The 20143-nt window shown below is 44.1% G+C and overlaps 1 protein-coding gene across 4 annotated transcripts in view; it reads left to right on the forward strand.

Annotated features, from left to right (window-relative positions):
• The window catches only part of LOC144936516 (alpha-1,3-mannosyl-glycoprotein 4-beta-N-acetylglucosaminyltransferase C-like), a 43859-nt gene that overhangs the window by 20580 nt on the left and 3136 nt on the right, over nt 1-20143 (forward strand). For 3 of the 4 annotated variants that reach the window (XM_078863672.1, XM_078863671.1, XM_078863675.1), the window contains 2 exons: nt 9973-10158; nt 13261-13408. In XM_078863672.1, coding sequence (XP_078719798.1) covers nt 10027-10158; nt 13261-13408 — 280 coding nt within the window. In that variant the 5' untranslated portion in view covers nt 9973-10026. Of the gene's footprint in view, nt 1-7944; nt 8393-9972; nt 10159-13260; nt 13409-20143 lie in introns of those variants that run through there. The other variant, XM_078863673.1, reaches the window with a different exon arrangement.

A 20143-nucleotide genomic window follows, 5' to 3' on the forward strand; every position in this document is an offset into this window, starting at 1 on the left:
ACACTGTTGGGACAAGTGCTGTTAGCGAGCACCTATGAAGGCCGGCACGGTACAGGAGGGGGTGGGGTGACCAGGACCACGCCTGGCCGCCTTTGTCTCCCCAGTTGCGATGTTCACACACTGCACCAGGTATCATTTGAGTCTGAGTCGACCTAGAGGAGGCACAGGAGTAGTTCAGATATTTGCCACTGGTGTTGGCCGTGAGCGGGAATCGAACTAGGGTCGCGGGATTCGTAGCGCAGAGCGCTAACTGCTGCACCACCGCTCCCCCCACACCTTCGGTTTTTTAAAATATTTCGCTCAGTCAGGTTGTGATGGATTGCCACAGTTGATTCAGAATTTAGAGACTGCCAAACGGAACATTTTAGCCATCATCACCAACGTCCTCAATCACTCGAGTAGTGTATGGGGAAATTCATATATATGTAGTGAGCGACTTCTGAGACATGTCGAGAAGGCTTCTTATTTATTAAGAGCACACTGGGCGATACATTGTGTACCGCAGCTACACATAGGCGATCCTAACACATAGCCCCATCTCTGGCTTCGTTACGCTAGCTGTCCGACTATCGTGGCGACGGCGAGGGTCTTGCCGAAGATCAGCCACGTGGTCGGGGACGAAGAGGTGACGACACTGGAGCCATGCACTTTTAAATCCAGATTTAAAACTCATTTTTTTTGAACTGATGTTTGAAAATCGTTTGTTGTCCTTCCCCCGCACTTCCGATTACCACGATTGATTATGTACGGTGCGAAAGACGTTCAACATACAGTAAATTGTGGGTACTCACACCTCTTCCAAGATATCTGATCGGGTTGGAAGACCGAATTTTCCTAAAGGGGGCTTTCATGAGCTCCCTCTAGCAGAGGCCGCTCCCACCAGCAGTGGCATGAGAAAGCAATTGCAGGGTTGCACCTTTACCCTTTAACGCGACGTGACGTCCAACGTTTAACTCCACGTTCTGGAACTGAACTAAAAAAAAGCGGAACGTCAGTCGTCGTGCCGATCAACACACGGCACGATCCCATCAGTCATCGGAGCGCCGTGCGGAATAGCCGAGTACAACCTACACAGCGCTATCTAAAGAAAATTCTAAATTATTTTTGCATAAAACGCACATGACAATAGCTGTGACATAAAACGCTTTCTGTTCCTCTCAGCCTTCTTTGTCAAGGTTATCCTACGGTGACAGTCATTTTAATCTTTCTCATCGAGATCTTTTTATACCGATACCAAAACCTCCACCCCCCCCCCTCCCATTCTGCTTAAACAACAAACGTAATATTGGAAAAGCTCTCATCTGCTAATCTAGGGACAGGACCAGCCAAACTAAAACCTTTTTAAGGAGTTAAGACCCTTAGCAGCAAATGCTTTTTTTTTTATCAACCATATTGCTAAAGTTTGAATTGTGATTCTGTCACCTGTCTGTAAGAATTCAGTGTAAATGAAAGCCTGGAAAGATGCCCACTTACTGTTCCTCTTTGTTACTAATTACCCAAGACTGCTGCATAATGAACAATTTATATAAATAACAAATGCCCTTAACTTGGCTTGAATACTGATTTTGTTGTTTTTTAACGCCAATTATTGGCTGGCCAATTAAAACATCACAGTCACTTTTAGTATTGGGTCGACCTCGCCCACACAAAATTGTAGCGATGATGCGAGTGTTCCATGTGTAGTGGGTTCAATTTGGGTGCACGCAACTTCTTGGGAGGCAACACTCATTTATTAGAACAGTAAGTATTATAACACGGTGAATTACACATAGGGTGGTGACCACCGACCTACTCCAGCTAACACACACTTCTCTAACTCTCAGCTACTCTAGCGTGACCCAGCCAGGTGGGCTACTGGCAGGTCCGCTGACTGGAGGCTTGACTCTTCTTGGCGTCTTCACGATACATCTTCATCCTTGGCACGGGCAGCCTCGAACCTTGTGAGGAGGCTGCTTATATGGGCCTCGGCGTGCCCGGGCCCCACCCCGGCCACGCCTCCCTTCGAGAACCCTCTCGAAGCCCCCCTGCTGTCCACGTGCCCCCCCCCCCCGAGGTGCCCCCCTGGGCCCCGGGCCCCCCACTGGGATCCGGTCACGTGTCCAGCCGGGATCACAGAGCGTGCCACGACCTCACACCACCCCCTGTGACCTCCCGAGTCCAGAACCGGCCCAGACGTCATTCCCGCCTCCAGCCGGGATGACGTCATGTGTATGTGTAGACCCACGTGGTAGTGACGCTCCCGGCATAGTGACGTCACACGTGTGCGTGTTTACACAGTAGTGATGCTACAATCACTACACATGCACTGCACTTTGAACCCAGCATCCTATGTTCAATTGCCAGCCACGGCTAACATCAGTGGTGAATGAATAGCTATACCGATCCAGTGGCCATGGTCTTCAGCAAAGTGCACTCACCACAGTGGTGAAGTACAAACGTTCCCGATGGAGGTCATCGTCCAGAAGTGGATTGACAAAAGTGCCGTGTTTGTTACTCGCACCATACTCTTGCTGTGCCGTGTAACTGGTGAATGTCAGCTTTGACCCACACAGGTGAGTGTCAGATATTTCCAAACCACTGCGATCTAAATCTACGTGGCTGGGCAAACCACTTCAAGCGCTCAACTAACTTCTATGGTGTATTCGCACAGTTATATTGCTGAATGTAATATTCTGCAATAGTAAACACCAGTTTTTTTTTAACAGTTTAAAAATAAATAAATGTATTAAGGAAGCGCCTGTCAGTATTTTGCATACGGAAGTAAGATAAATAACGTTGTCAGGTGCAAAGGACACGGCCTTTATTGAGTTTAATAAACATGATATCAATTATATGTGCAGCAGAACAAAACAATATGGCATCTGTCATGATCATGTATGGTGCTGTTAATTAGTAACAAATTATAGCTCTGTGTTTGATGATGTAAACGTGATCTATTTCTTTCAGTATGTAAATCAAAGTGGACGTGCATTTCAATAAGAGGCAGAATAGGCCATCAATGCAAGCTGGTTCACAGGGCAATTTCTAGAAGTGAACAGATGTTGGTTGTTCATTTCATCAAACAGCAAAAAATACTGCTTACTTCATAGTAATTTCGATTTTAAGCTTTTGTGACTGCAGGGAGTCATCTTCTTGGTTCTTTCGGTAAAGTCACGTAGAAGGGAAGTAATAAAATAATAAAAATAAAACATAATAAAACAATTCTCACCGTAATTGTTTACTTTATCATCAGAAATTGCATTTTCTAATTAAAAGGCAACGGGCGCAGCCGTACACATTTGCTTGCTCACGTCACTGCTGGCGGAAGGGCCTCGTCTAGATGAGGCCCCCTCGCAGGGAGTTTGTGGCCTACTCTTCCACACCAGCCAGGCGTGTCGGGGAGAGGTGGGATTACACCGTGCGATCGACCGCCGATCGACCACCGATGGACTCACTGGAGAGAACCCATTTATGCTGCCGGGTGGACAGAAGCATTGGTGGTGGTGGTGGTGGTGGGGGATAAACTTGCCCAGTTTTGAAAATGCCATCCCTGGGAGATCGAACCGGCGACCTACGGATGGCAACTCCAGTGCACGAACCATTACACCATGGCAGAATAATATTTTTCAGTGCTCCTATTTTTTTTAATACTTTCTAATTACAATGAAAAATATACCAATTAAATGCGGTCGTAATTGTCAAGGTAACAGTTTAAGAATTCCCTTAATGTTGTAATTATACAAATGCATCCGTGTGCAAAGTCGAATGTGCACCGCATATGTGCACGCCACTTATTTACGTCCTCACAATTATGCTCAAACACAGAATTTAAATGTGGCCATTTCACTGCAAAGTAGAGAACGACCTTCAAAAGCTAAAGGGTAACATAATTGTCATGGCCTAAAAATAGGAATTCTGGCTGCCTAAAACAAGATTATTAATAAATAATAATTATAATATGGTAATAACACAACAGCACTGTGTTCATCCGCCCCCTCCCCGTGTCCTAAAATCAGCCGACATACCGTGGCAGACTGAGAAAAAAGTGCAATGGGAAAAGGTCAAACTTGCAGGCCTAGGCAATGAAGGAAACCCTCTTTGAAATAAGCTTTTACTAAAACAGGATCCCTGATTATACCACCAGCCCGCTTGCAAGGACTTTTAAGCTGGATTATGGAACATGAGGTTGTTCTTTGGCCACGGTTCTGTGGTTCTGATTGTGGTTTCTGGAGCAAGTCAAACAATCACCAACCGCCCCTCCCCTGCCCCGCAACAAACGTCAGATGGTCAAAGCTTGGAATTCTAAATTGAGCTGGGAGATTGAAAAACAGCCCGTTCCTCTCTCTCCTTCCCTCTCCCTGCATGCATTTCACAAATTCGATATGAATGTTCACGTCAACATACGGCATGCCTACTATGTGAATTCTGCGTCAATGTCATGTTGCTTTTCCAATTTGAGCGCCACTAGGAACAGATATCAGCGGCGACAACAATGTTAACAAAACAAATTATGGACAGAATAAGAATAATTATAATAACAACAATAATTGTAAGGCTCTGCTATTAATCATTTTGTGGAACATTGGCACAGTGGTTAGGCCACTGCGCCAGGAACCCGGTGGCTCGAGTTTAATTTCCGGCTTCGATTCATATCAGTGGCAAGTAATATTTGAGCCCGTCTAGGAGGGCCTTCCTCCTCCCCCAATCAGCACTGACCGGTGTGGTGGAGCATGGCCAAATAATCTCCATGATTGATGACAGCGTGGGAAGGCCTTCATCCGTCAGTGGATTCACACATTAATAGCATAACTATTATATATATACATAATCACAAACGTATAAAAAGCATACACTGTTATGCGTACGTACGTCTACATAAAGTGTGTGTGTGGGGGGGGGGGGGGGGGGCTCCATCCAGCAGTGGATTGACTAATATAACGATTGTATATGCTTAATCACAAACGTATAAAACACGCACTGTTATGTATCTTTAGTATGAAGTAAATTTCAAAAATGTTCTCATCTGTATTAACGAAATATGACATCTCCCTCTGACAACATTTTGATGGCCTCTCATCCGTGAATGCATCTCAAGAAGCTTCCAGCTGTTGTACTCTCAACGTGAGTCAAAACATGCCACGTGGGTGACAGTAGATTTTACATGGACATCTATTTATATGCTAGCCTTTTGCCCGTCCAAGGACGGGTGCATTGCAGTAAATCTGAAACTTGCAAGCGAAAATCACACCTCGACGTGATATTCATTGCATCAATTGGTGTGCAATTTGGAATGCCGAGGAGACAGTTATTAATGGAGGGGGGGGGGGGGTATCCATTTGGAAGACGTCACCTCTTCATGATTATTAATGAGGGGGGGGGGGGGCTGTTGGCTGTGGAGTGACGTCACCCGCTCATGACGTAACCTGTTCATGATTCAATCTTGACTGCAGGAATTGATATTCTCCGGGTTTTTCGGTAAAGTCGCGTAGATAGGTTCAAAGAAAATAACAAAAAACTACGACGTTTCGATCGCAACACAAGCGGTCGTCATCAGGATCGAAACGTCGTCGTTTTTTGTTATTTTCTTTGAACCTGGCCGCCGTGAAGTGACGTCACACGCGGGACACAAACAGACATTATTGGCTCATTATAGTAGTAATACCAACAAAGGCATAATGTATTCTCTTGATAGTGTCAATTCTCTTAAGAGCTGCGACGATTGAGTAGACTTCACGAAAACAATTGTAATCAGTTAAAATTATGTGGCCGATGACTCGGGCCTCTTTAATAATGGCAGCTGCCATCACATCCTGCCCCTCGAAGGTGGGAAACCCCCATAGAGGCCACACCCAGCGTGACGCCCGGCTGATGATGCAGTTGACAATAACCGAGCCCAGTCCCATCACCTCCCGTCCAGCGGCACAGGTGGAAGCAGAGAAGATAATTTTTTCCAACAATTTTTTTTTTATAATCTCATTAATCGAGCAAAATAATTGATCATTGATGGAGTGATTGGTTGCTTAAATAATCGGATGGGTAAGCTCCAATTATTGTTTGAAACCACAGAGAGAGCTTTCGTGTAATGGAGTATTCTGGGTAATAAGTTATACAGTACCTCCGAATCGTAAAATCAGTCCAGAATGCGCGCGTTTAAACATGCCGATATGGAATGGAAGGTGATTCATATAATTTAATAATAAATTGACTCTGGTCTTTTTGTCAAAAAGTGTCATCTTTACTGTATTTTTTCTGGGTCAATGATATGGAATTACATGTTTACAATAACAAGCACCTTGACATCATTTCTCAAGATGTTATTATTATTATTTCCTACTGGGCGCCTTGGCTGGCTTTAATGAAATGTAAAATGTATTTAAACATTACACATTTTGAGCGAAGCACTGGACTTCTTAACCCTAAAACAGGTCATTCTAATTCCTGACATATAAGTCATAGATGAATCCCCATACAATTAAAATATTTTTCATGATGACTAATGTATTTAACTTGTGCAGTATGTATATACAGTAGAACTCTTATCAAGTAACCTAATTGCTCTCAACTTATTTTATGCACAGGAGCCAATAGGTCCACAAAACATCCTATTATCAGCAACTGTATTTTTATTATCCGCTATTATCCAATATAAGTGGATTAAATTAAGGGATAACCTCACAGATAATAATAGGATGTGGGGTTCCATTAAAAAAATATCTCGCAGATAATGGTACCGGGCTATGGCAGATAAGAGGAATTTTACTGTATTGTTTATTTTATATTTAAAATGTTATTATATCGGTTGGCATGGTTTCCCAAAGGCCGTTTGCTGTATTTTTTCTCGCAACGCATTTCCCGAGCCACATAAAATCGTCTGCGATTACGTACAGAAAAATGTTACTTCAATCCATTATTTTGGCCGTCAGCCCGAAGTTGGAATGCTTTACTCAAAAGGCACAGGTGCTGACAAAATTGTAAAGGGGAGGGGGAAAATGTCATGCTTTAAACATGGGCCATGGAGAGGCAATGAGTTTGTAGGCTTATTGTGATTAATGACATAGAGTGCTCACGACCACACTGGCTTTGCATCAAAAACACAACCGTAATGTCAAAAGCTTCGGGTCACGAGCAGCACCGTGATTAACACGGTTTTTTCCTGCGGCACTGCATGGTTCCCGGGTAGCGAGGGGGCGTTCGCATCTCGGCACAATTGGCGAACGCAGCAAAATCTGTGGCCACGTGCAATGTCCAATGTTGTTCCTCGCCTGCTCCTGACAAAAGGTGATTACATTTTTTGTTGTTGAGAATGTCAAGAAGTATCAAGTTTACAATTCTCAAAAGGTCTTACGTCAACCAATATTTGAGTATAAACGTGGTGCCAACGTGTTCAGCAGTTTTTTGTTGGATTGCGGGGAGAGAGTTGTTTTTTTTATCAGCGTATAATTTCCGCTCACGTGCACATTAAATCAAATAATCTCCGTGGAAAGTTTTTGCATTTCTTGTATTTTTTCCTGCCAGGTTACCTGAGGACATTGCAGCAGATCGTAAACTTCTATACATCCTAATTGAACACTTCACTTAAAAATGGAATTACAGTTTGCAAATCATACGATTGTAAAATGTAATTCGGCCACACATAGCCCAATTGAAGTGATTATTTACTTATAATTTGAATGTGTAATTAACAACTGTTATATATGGGATTGCGAAATGATGGTTCTGTCAAAAAATATTTAAATATCATACCACAGTATTTAAAAACAATAAATAGCCATACATACGCTGCTACGTCACTGCCAAAGAAATAAACGCCTTTAGATTGCCAAGATTAGAATTTCACCAGATTTGCGACTACTGCGAATTTTACTGCTGATGCCTTGAATTTCTGAACCTCAAGGCTGCATCTATTGACCTCATGGCCCTGCCACCTGCGATTTCTTGAGCAGAGTGATGAATTAAAATAGGCCAGTCACTTCCCATCGCTTCTTTTCTGCAGTTGGCAAATATGCAAATAGTCACCTGACATGTCTGCACTCTCCAATGTCCAGTTATATAATGTACTTACAATATTTGCACAAATAAAATTAAATTGTTCACTAAAAATAAATCGTAATTTTCATGCGAGCTGCAGTCAGAATTAAGTAATGCCTTGCGTGGAGGCGCAAGCGTTCTGCTCACGAAACAAAAGCCGTCTGCAGACGGAAACTAATCCCTGGTTCTGTGATAAGAGTTTGAAAGAAAACGAACAGGTCTTACTCAAAACAATCAGCCCCAGTATCTCGGCAGCCAGAGGAGGCGCCTACGTGCACGATTTCTGCGAAACTCTTGGCCGCGGGACTTTCCGAACCCCAGCGACGAACGTGTGTGGGCGAATGCCGTGGAGGGATCGAGAGAGGCACAGACCCAGGGAAAACAGGTCAGTGGTCTCCGCGGTGGACAGGTCACGGTGGACAGTTGTCGTGGCAATGCTGGACATCTGTGAAATAGAGCTTCATAGCTCTTCGTATTCCCCCAGTATAAAGAATGATTCTAATTCTGAAGGTGCTGCAATGAAATAAACCGTTACATTGCAAATGGTGCCGCGTGGTAATTGTTGGGGGGGGGGGGAGGTTGGCTATGGTGAATGGGCTATATTCTATGGTTGGGATTCGTGTTAGAATGTATGTGGCTATGGTTAAGAGTTCGAGCAATTCCTTGCGTTAGTACTCTTTGGTTTTTTCGGTAAAGTCACGTAGGTAAAACATTTAAATAAATGAAATCACGACTTAGCGAAAGTACACCGCTTAAGCGGTTGTGCTTTCGCTACGTTGTTCCCACCTGAAGAATGACGCTTGTGTTGCGCCCGAAACGTCGTGGTTTTATTTATTTATTTTTACCCGCGTGACTTTACCGAAAAAACTATAGAGTATGAATCCTTGCAGTCACGAAAGCTTCAAATCTGGAATCCTCGCGTTAGTGTCCAAGAGCGTTCGTGCCAAGGCCGCGGCAATTAGTGTAAGTGCTCATCGTCGAGATGGTGGTGTCTGTGTTGGGCTTGTTGTGGCCTTTATTTCGTGTGACAGCAGTGGGTTAAGGGTTAGTGGTTCGAGGCGGGTTTTAGTAACTGGGGTCTCGTTTTTCGTACTGTGTGGTTGTTCTTTGTGAGAGCAGTGGCTACGGTTTGTGTTCATTATACAGGTGGCGCTAGTGTTGTTTGTAAAGTTAGTGTATCGGTGTTGTTTAACATCACGGTGTTTGGTTCACGATGGCAAATGTGGAAGATGATGCCACGCCAGAGGTACGTATAGGCATCATTCCACCATTATGTTACGATTATTATTCATTATTGTAAGGGCAATGGTTAGGGTTAGTGTTAGTATTAGTGCTGGATATGTGGTTATTATTCGTGTAAGGGCAGCAATGGTTCAGGTTCATGTGGGATATTTTTCATATGAGGCTATGTATGTTGAACTTCTTTCGCACTGTACATAGCGAACCGTGCTTATCGGAGGTGTGGGGGAAAGGACAACAAACTAAACACAAAAAACAGTTCTAAAGAATTGACTTTTCAATCTAGATTATTTAAAAGTGCATAGTTCCAGTGGCTTCCTAATATCGGAAGGCGAGAGCATTCTAGACGGCCGCAGAAGCGCATCTGAAAGCGCCGCGCGCGATGCGGTGAATGGTAATGGCTCGTTGTTGTTTCGAGGTGGCATTCAAGTTCAAGTTCATTTATTAGGTATAGCCCTGTGAGCCATTCGGCTCTTGAATCGGGTGCAAACCGCAACAAACAAAAAACATGAACAAAAAACATCTTAAAGTGAATATGTGACTTTGTGCAAACAGAAAATCCAAGAAAAGACAGCAAAATATTGCAGAAAAAACCCCGTACACCAACGCTGTGTGCAAAAATCCCAGTGGGATGCAAGTCAAACAACAACAACAACAACAGCAGCATTGCCATTGGTTAACGTTTCCCTGCGCCACACCAAACACCTCGTGGCTCTTCCCCTTCAGGCAAGTCGCTCACCGAGTGGCCTGTTGGAGCCCGGTGTGGCGGAGGCTCGCGGGATGCCGGCGGGGCTGGTCCTGCGGTTCTGGCCCGTCCGCGTGCGCTTCGGGGTCCTCGGTCTCGCCGCCTGCGTCGTCTCCACCGTCCTGCTGCTCTTCCTCATGGACGAGGAGCTGTCGGGATTCGGGGAGGTAAGTCCCTTGCCGGCGCGAGCCAGCGGCTGGCGTTGAAGTTCTGACCGACTCTTCGTTGTGTGAAACGACAGCGACCGCAAGGATTGCTCGTGCGTAGCAACTCGTGCGACGATGGACGGATTCGTCAAATGAAATCAATTCTTAGGCTTAGGATACAAGAGTCGAATTGCCTGAATGAGAATCGATTATTTGCTATGTATACGAGTTATATGGAATGTACATGCTCATGTTATGTCTAGCTAATGCAGCCTGTATCATATGACAAAGATATTAGAACAATATGAACAAAATTACATCACACAAACGAGATAATTTTTTGTATTGAATCCAAATGACGCCTAAAACCATGATAATTGGGGGCTGTGGCAGTGGAAATGAATGATTAGATGCCTAAAATAAATGTTCAAGTTCTGGCTCATTTCCGAGCATGCAGTAAATAGGGCTTGATGGATCACACCGTGATGGAGCCATCAAACGTGTCAAACATTCCACCTACATGGCAATGACGAGGGTACAAGAGGCAATAGAATAAGAACACTTTCGACAAATTTGTGCTGAGTTTAAGTGCCATCGTTTCAAATGAGTGGCTTTTTTTCTGGGCCCTCCAGTTTCCTCCCACACATGTAAAAACACTCAAGTAAATGGCCAATCATTACAAAGAGAACAGCCACACTTTATTTTATTTTTTACTTTATGTCATTCTGGTCATTCAGGTCACTCTTTGCGAATGAGATCATCCTGGTGCAGTGAGTTCTCACCTGGTTAAACAAACACACTCGAATTTGAGAGTCACCGAGATGTTCTTGTGAAGATTACAAAAATAACTGCTCGCTAACAGCGGTCGACTTATGGATAGACTTTTCATCGCCTGTCGTCAAACGCTGGTTAGATTCTAGAGAAAAAACAGCCATTCCCAGCCAAGCTTATGTTCTACCTTCTCCGATTGTATAAGGCACTCAAAGGCAGCACAGTCCTTCCCATGTGGTTTCACGAAAGAAAAAAATCACTGAAGAAAATATTTATATGATAAGTTATAAATTCAAAGACAGAAGGTGCAGAGGGAGACAGAATAGAGAGCACTTTTCACGTGAGTTTGATTTCTGCATTGCTGCTCACCTTCTGTCCCCCTGCACTACACACACAGAGGTAGCCGATGTGCTTTGGGGTGCCACGGTGGCGAGATGTTAACTACCTCACCTGGTATACAGGAGGTTGTGGGTACGATTCCCAACGCTGACGCTTGTATATTTGGAGTTTGCGTGTCTCTCTCCCCATGGTGGCGTGGGTTTTTCTCCGGGTCCCCCGGTTTTTCCCTCCACATTTAGAAACAACGTGCGCTTAAGAGCATTTGGCTGCTATAAATATCCACATGAATAGGGTCGCTTCTGAAAAAAAAAAATTTGTATAGCTCAGTGGGCCTCTCCTGGTAAAATACATTTTTGTTATAGCGGTTAAACATTAGCCTCCGAAACAACACTGGGGGCGGGGGGGATTGGAGAACACTGCGCCAACGTGACAACCGTGAAAGTTTGCGTGGTGACCGAGAGCCGCTCCCGTGGACAGGATTAGCGGTTTACCTCCCAATGGACAGCGGTGCCCTGATGTGCATGGCCCTGCTGCGTAATAATCTTTGGTTCTGCCCCTGTTGAGCTTCTTGGGGCTCTCCTTATAATCCACGTGCCAGCCCAAGTCCTACGCCCATCGGTTGTCCATTAACACCCTGAGGAGGTCACCCTGAATGTGTTTGTTTTAATATCGACTCGGAGCGTTTGGTATTTTTAGTCAAAAAGGTACTTGATATTTTTTCTGACACGTAGAGATAACGGTGGAGGGGGGAGGGGGTGTGGGAGCAGTGGCGCAGTGGTGAGCGCAGCTGTCGTTGAGAAGCCGGCGACCTGAGTTTAAATCCTCGTCTTTACCGACGAGCGATATCTCAACTGACCATGTGATGTTGGCTATCAACAACAAGGCAACTCCTATGACTAATTGGGAATGGGACGCAAGCGTAGGATTGATCACCCTGTCGCTGGCCGCCTTTGGGGAGGGTGTATAGTATGAAAGGCCGAAACACCCTAGGAACCAAAGGTTCACTACTGACGATGCGCTCCCCAAATTTCACCAGGCTCACTGTTCATGAACTCTTGGAAGTGCTTGAACAAAGGATAGTAACATCTCATCCTGTGTTCTTTGGAATCTGGGTAATCCCTCCCCCCATCCTTTACCAATACAAACTGACTAGCGTGGTGAAGTATGGTCAAACAATCCCAAAGAATGACGTCACATAAGAGGGATACCTTCATCCAGCAGTGGAATGACATTGGCTGAAAAACAATTTATAGATAATTTTGTTTATTTTCAAGCTTATAATGTTTTCTTTTCTCACGTGACATTGAGTCCACATGTAATGTTCTTGCAAACAGAAGTTGAAACCGTGTCACCATTACCGCTGTGCATGTGGTGTGTGTGGGGAGCGGTGGCACAGTGGTTAGCACACTTCGCCATGAACCAGTGCAACGTAGATTAGAATCCCGGCCGATGTAGATTAGAATCCCGGCCGTGGGAGAATATCTCAACCAGCTCTGGGCCACCTCTAGGTCGACTCGGCTTTCAAGGAGTACCTGTAATCATCGTGTATTATTTATTCCGTGCAACCCATGCAGTACATCGAGGTGCCAGAACAAATGGGTATTTGAGATAATAACATGTATGTATGTACGTATAAATCTTGACTTAAAGCTTTCGTGACTGCAGGAATTCATATTCTTTGGGTATTTCGGTAAAGTCACGTAGGCAGGTTGCTATTTTCTTTCAACCTATCTACGTGGCTTTTCCGAAAGACCCAAAGAATATGTATGTGCGTATATGTTGAACTTCTTTCGCAGTAGACGTAGCCAAACACGCTAGTCGGAGGTGCGGGGGAAGGACATCAGCACTGAAGAGGCAAAAGCGGCCAGGTGTAATCGTAGCAGCAGTACTGACCATACCACCCTCTCATGCACCGGGCTGGCTGCAATAGGTGCTCGCTACTATTACTTGCCCCAATGATCTGTATGGCTATAACAGTTGATCTTTTTCCGTGTGTGTACGTGTGCATTTCAGAATGACCAACAGCACTTCGCCAAGCAGGTCCTCTTGCAGCAGCTCCATTCTGCCAGCAATGAGATTTCCTTCCGAAATCTGACCAACATGGACATGCCGCTTAACGTGACGTATTACCACCTGGCCGGCTTCCTGCTGAACAAAAAAAGTGAGCGGAGCCCGCGGTGCGACCGGTGGCAGAGTGGTTTGCCCTCTCGCTGTGCAGTGGTTTTACAGGAGCAGCGCGATACCGCGCACCATGCACAAGCTCAACATGCTGGGGGAAAAACAAATATGAATACGTTTCGTTGCTTAAAACTGCTTATCAGTTGTTTTTTTGTATTGAGCCATCATCAGCCACCCAATCGACTGTGAAATGATAGCAGATGTCACTCATTCAGTTCTTCAGTGTGCTGCTGCTAATATACATAGTCTCCTGAATTATATTATAGACAGTCTTCTACTAGTATTCTTGGTTCTTTCGATAAAGTCACGTAGAAGGGAAATCATAAATTAATAAATACAATTCTCACGACGTTTCGATTGCTGTGGTTTTCACACCTAATGATGATTGCTTGTGTTGCAATCGAAACGTCGTGAGAATTGTATTGTTTTATATTTATTATTTTATTATTTCCCTTCTACGAGACTTTACCGAAAGCACCAATAATATGAATCCCTGCAGACACGAAAGCTTTAAATCGATAAGTCTTCTACTCGTATTGACTGCTAAGAAAGGTAAGCGGGCTTGATCAAGGACACATTGCTGGAACGGATGATGGACGGTCTCACGTGTTAATCTAACTTAAGTTTTATAATCTCGAATCTACAATGATGGATTAGTTTGCACAATTATTGGTGATTAGGCTGAGACCATCAATCTTGATGCACTTGAGAACCAGTATTATTAACAGGTGGCTGACACTCAAACTTGAACCTAGGATCTGAGTATTGTCAGACCAAGTGTTATGACCCCTGAACTGCCGAACCACCTCCATGAATTATGTGAAAAAGAGCTTCATAGCTCATCGGATTTCTACAAGATAAATAAAGATTGACAATCTATCAACGGTAATCAAAATTAACTGGCTGAGATTCAGTTCTTGAAAATTAACTGGAATGTGCTCAACCTATGAATATCTCCGATGCTAAGCAGTGTTGATCCCGGATAGAACTTTAATTTATTACCCACCATGCATAGCAGGTGTTAGAAGTTTTGCGGCTACATAGTGGGTTGCAGAGGGCAAAGCAACAATATGCATTGTATTATACTTCTATGCTCCCCATCATCACCAACCTGCATTGACCAGTATGGTGAAAATGCTAAGATAACCACCACAACCCATTGGGGAGGCATTCATCCAGTAGTGGATTTCCACATGTACACGTGACATGCAATGTAAACATGCAACATAATTGAAACACATCTCACCTCTGTGTATGCTATTTTTTATATGTTCAGATAATGGACAATTGTCACCAAATCAATTATTTAAGTCAAGACAGGGGCACATGTAAACCGTATTCATCATAAAGTCACCATATGCGAGCATGTCTTTGTCACACTGTATTTGGCAGTGGTGAACAAGCACAAATAAAATAGCAAAAATCTCAACGCACTCATAAAAAGATTTCCCTCCAGAGAAAAGCAGATAAACATTATGCTCCAGGTTATAAGACACTCCAGAGAATAAAATGCATCCCAAACTTGTGCCTGAGCTCAAGCAAAGTATACACACATCTGGTCTCGCATACACCGACCACATTATACAATGCACCCAACCTTTGCTTTAGAATACAGGAGCAAACAGTACATAGCATAATGCATGACATGTATTGCTACAGAGGGATACTGCATCTAAGCCGGACCCAAAGAGTGACCAACGCAGAAGTAAGACAAAGGTTGCACATAGAAGAAGACAACCTGGTGATGCAGGGAGTGATGAGAAGGGGACTGGCACTATTTTGATACGTATGCAGGATAGACGACAACAGGAAAATTAAACGTGTGTTCGGGAATAATGTAAGGAACCATAAAGAGAGGAATGCCGAACAGAGAATGGCTTGATGACGACATAAGAGATTGGTGCCTGGAAGATGTGGCCGCTACTTGAGCATATTGGCACAAGACAGAGGAAAGTGGAAACAAAATGACGAAATGTGCAGTGGATGCCTATAGACTATCTGCCCATGGATCTTGATGACAATGCCTAGAATACTCGTTATGAGACCTGTCTTATCAATCCAAGAATATAAATTATAGCACATCTTAGCCAATGGTCTTTCTCTGCTCTACAGTATGACTATTGCCCGACATTTTCTCCCTTTATATATTGTGCTGAGTTTTTTTGCCCACCCTTTTTCAAGTAAATATTTGCCAGGTAGCTCAGCGGCAGAGTGAAAAGATCGCAATTGGGGGGTGGCCGCAAGTTCAAATCCCGGTTGGTGGTTGACTCAGCCCATCATCCCTCTGAGGGGTCAATAAAATAACTACCACTTTGTGGGGAGATCAACAGCGGTCATCCAATGGATAACCTTGCCTCCTCCATAGGAGTCGTGAATTTCCACCACCACTGGCTCAGTGGTGGTGAAGAGGAGATAATCAGGAAAATACAGTAATGTACTTTTTATTTACGAATTTTTATAACCGCCTAAAGCAGTGGTTCTTAACCTTTACTGCAGCCTTGCACCCCTTCTGTTCACAATCGTAAAACACGCGCATAATGTTACTATGTACATAGATTCGATAAAACAAAGTAGCGTTTAATTTGTGTGTTGATGATTTACCTTATAAAAATATCTGGCATGGCGAGATGCCCCCAAAAAGGGCATCTCACACCCCCCAGGGAGTGCATGCACCCCAGGTTAAGAACCACTGGCTGGGGATGGCAAGCGTCTGGTTTTTCGCCCAACACATTCCTGCGGAGGGAGCTGGTAGGAACGTTGGGTTGCTCAGTCAATGGCCCAGGGTCAACGGCGGCGTGGTGTATTCCGCAAATATGGCCGACTGTGAGGGCGGGCACAAGCCGGCATGAGTAGGTTAAACGTTGAGTTTTATAAGGGCACCACTGAGTGACCAGCCCCTCCCCACCCAGCCCAACCCCACCCACCCCCCACCCAACCCCACCCTCCCCACCCTCCCCACCCTTCCCTCTCCACCCAGCCCCACCCCTCACATTTCTGGATGCACGACGGACGGACGGGCGGACACAATAATTCCCTGTGGGCTGGTGTAACCAGGAGGTTCCTACCAGTAAAATTGCCTCCACGTATTTTCAAGGCTCAGCTGCAAACCGTGAACACTTTTTTGGGGCGACGTGAGCGAGCCCAACCTTTCCGGCGATGGCGGAATTGCACCAGGCATGGCCAATCTATTTAATATGAATTGCATGAAAAATTACTACTTATTAAATTATCCATGCTGGGCACATCTGATGTAGCCAGAATGGGTTGCGTGGTGGGAGGGAAGGGGGGGCTAGGGGGGGGGGGAGAAATTATTTTATCCATCACAGCTGAATTTAATTTGTTCTTAGCATCTATAATGGAATAACTTTGTGTTGTCATTTACGCATTTATTGTTATTTTTGTTCAAATAAAATCTCCACGCATTCGAGCATTGTAAAATGTTTAAAACATATAATGAAGCGAGAAAATAAAAAGCAGCTACTCCTAACATTGCAATTACATAATTATGGATTAATAAGGCTTTACAAGACAACCACCATAGCGATGTTTGACTGTTAATAATTGGTCCTGTTGATAAAATTACAGATAATTTTCCATTGGATATTACTTTTTGAAAATCAAGCAATAATTAAAGTGATGTACAGACACTACATAATACAGTTCAATCCTGAACTAGTTTATCAATGAAACACATCTATATATATAAAATCGCAAATCTGTCTGTCTGTGTGTGTGTCTGTGTGTCGCCGGACCATACGCAGTTTCATTGGACGGCGGTTGCCTCTGGCAACGGGTAGCGACGCATTCGCTGCCGGGTGGACGCCATTTTTAATTCCCGTTAAAAATATGCGCACGCATTTGTGGTATAAACTCGATATACCCAGCGTTGCCCGGGGGGAAAATACATTTAAAATCTTATGAAAACTTTCAAACATTACATACCAATGAAAAAACAACTGTGTAATTACTTTTAAACCCGACGCGCCAAGAATCGATTCTCTGAATCGCGCAAAGGAATCGAAGGTTGTAGATTCCTTTAGATTCGGACGATTCCCGTTTACTATAAGGTGCTTAAAGTCGATATAAACTGCTACGAACGGGAAATATCCGGCGTTGACCGGGGCAAAAATGTCATTAAAAACTCCTGAAAAAATAAAAAAATAAAATAACAATGAAAATGAAACTCTATCATTCAAAATGTAAACCCCCAACATGCCAGGAATCGATTCTTTGAATCGCACAAAGGACTAATCGAAGATTGTAAATTACTTTAGGATCACGCTTCCTGTTTAATATAAGTTGCTTCTAGAGTTGATATAAACTGCTACGAATGGGAAATATCCGACGTTGACTGGGGCAAAAATATAATGGTGAGGGCGGTTGTGAGTGGCGATTGTGAGTGGTGATTAGTGAGTGGTGAGGGGAGGTTGAGTGGTGAGGGTGAGTGGTGAGGGTGAGTGGTGAGGGTGAGTGTTGAGGGTGAGTGGTGAGTGGTGAGGGTGTGATTGGTGAGGATGAGTCGTGAGGGAGAGTGGTGAGGGAGAGTGGTGAGGGTGAATGGTGAGGGTGAGTGGTGAGTGGTGAGGGTGAGTGTTGAGGGTGAGTGGTGAGTGGTGATTGGTGAGGGTGTGATTGGTGAGGATGAGTGGTGAGGGAGAGTGGTGAGGGTGAGTGGTGAGGGTGAGTGGTGAGGGTGAGTGTTGAGGGTGAGTGGTGAGTGGTGAGGGTGTGATTGGTGAGGATGAGTGGTGAGGGAGAGTGGTGAGGGAGAGTGGTGAGGGTGAATGGTGAGGGTGAGTGGTGAGTGGTGAGGGTGAGTGTTGAGGGTGAGTGGTGAGTGGTGATTGGTGAGGGTGTGATTGGTGAGGATGAGTGGTGAGGGAGAGTGGTGAGGGAGAGTGGTGAGGGAGAGTGGTGAGGGAGAGTGGTGAGGGTGAATGGTGAGGGTGAGTGGTGAGGGTGTGTATATATGTAAGGTTATTAAGAAATATATTTTTCACCCGGGCAACGCCGGGTACTTATGCTAGTTCATATATATTTCTATCGATTGGAAGAATTATGAGAAATTTGTATTTTGATTAAGCACCCTACAATACATTGCTCAATATTTCAGTATTTATTTTGCAAAAATACAGAATAAGGAATGATTCATTACAAACCACGAAACACACACACAAACATACACGGATTCAATGAAACCCATTTAATATGAGTTCACCTATTACATCAAAGTCATTTTCATGTTATAATTACTAAACAATGCAAGCGTCTACACTGCTTCATTGGTTTTGTAATAAATCACACTTAAATACAGCTGCAGCAGGATTCAATATTGTATCACGCGTTCATATTTCCATGGATGATGAGCAAAATAAGTCACAAAGCAAAATTAGCTTCCCACTTACTTGAGCATGGGGCATTGCTCATCTCCAATTTACAGTGGTGGAAATTCCACATTCCTATGGCGGGGTTTAGATTTTCTTCAGGACAATCACTCTTGACGTCCCCACAAAGATGAAGAGCTGAGGAAAGCCCTATCTGGAATTGAACATACAACCTTCTGATTCACGAGCCACACTTTCTGCCACTCACTGCCACCACGCTACCAGGTAAAGGTGCAGCCATGAAACAACTTTCTCACACCACTTCTGGCAGAATGGGTCTCCACTAGGGTAAGCTCAAAAGAGCCCTCTCTAGAGCATATTTGTCCTACTCTTTCACACTGGCTGGGCATCTTGGAAGATGTAGGAGTTGCCACATTCTATTGCTGGGTGGGCAGAGGCAGGATGATTTAAGAAGCTTGCCTATTTTTTCAACTGGCACATCAGGAGATCGAACTAGTGGCCTCCTCTGGGTTATACATCCGTTGTGCTAACCGTTAGACCATGGCAATATCCATAGCCAGATTATAGATAGTAAAACCATCTTTATTTATGACTATGTAAAACTCAATTGAGAAACGTGCATCTCACATAGTGCATGTTTGTATATATATTTTTATATTCAGCAGTATTATACGTTTGAAGTCTAACATAAACCGGCAATGTAAAAAAATAATGACTTTGGATAAAGTGAGCGGTATGCGTTAAATAATAAATATTGCATTGCCGCTTGTGGTGTTGAAGGGCAAGAGACGTTTCTTGTGCGAGTCGAAAGCACGCCGTGATGCCGGTGGGGGTCGTGACCTTAAATTGCCTTTGGACCTCCGAGATGAAGATGCATTTTTTTTTTTGCTGCGGAAATCAGACTGCACAACACGTACTCAGCACCTCCAATCGAGCCCCGGAATTATTCTGTCCGGGAGTCTATTAGCGACCTTTTCATAAATTAATTCGCACCTCCGATTAATTAATCCGCACCCTCCGATTAGCACGGCTGCCTACGTACGGTGCGAAAGACGTTCAACGTGCATACATATAATTGCTGCAGTTTTGTAAAAAGCTCAATTCCATAAAGATATATAACAGTGTGTGTATTAGAAATGTTTTTTGGATTTAAGTAGATCAGATTGTTGGGATTAAAGACAACTTTGGTTCTTGGTTAGAATTTTCTGATCATTTACATGATGTCATATTTTTTGCGTGTCTCCACGTGAACAAGTGACGTCACCTGATGGCACATGCCACCACCTATAGCAGCAAACGCGCAAAAGTAAGGGACGTAATATAAGCGCTGTCATTTCCCGTGATATCGTAATTTCGGTTCAACCCGAAATCTT

Source organism: Lampetra fluviatilis, chromosome 16, assembly GCF_964198595.1.
Source record: "Lampetra fluviatilis chromosome 16, kcLamFluv1.1, whole genome shotgun sequence".
In the NCBI taxonomy this organism is placed as follows: domain Eukaryota; kingdom Metazoa; phylum Chordata; class Hyperoartia; order Petromyzontiformes; family Petromyzontidae; genus Lampetra; species Lampetra fluviatilis.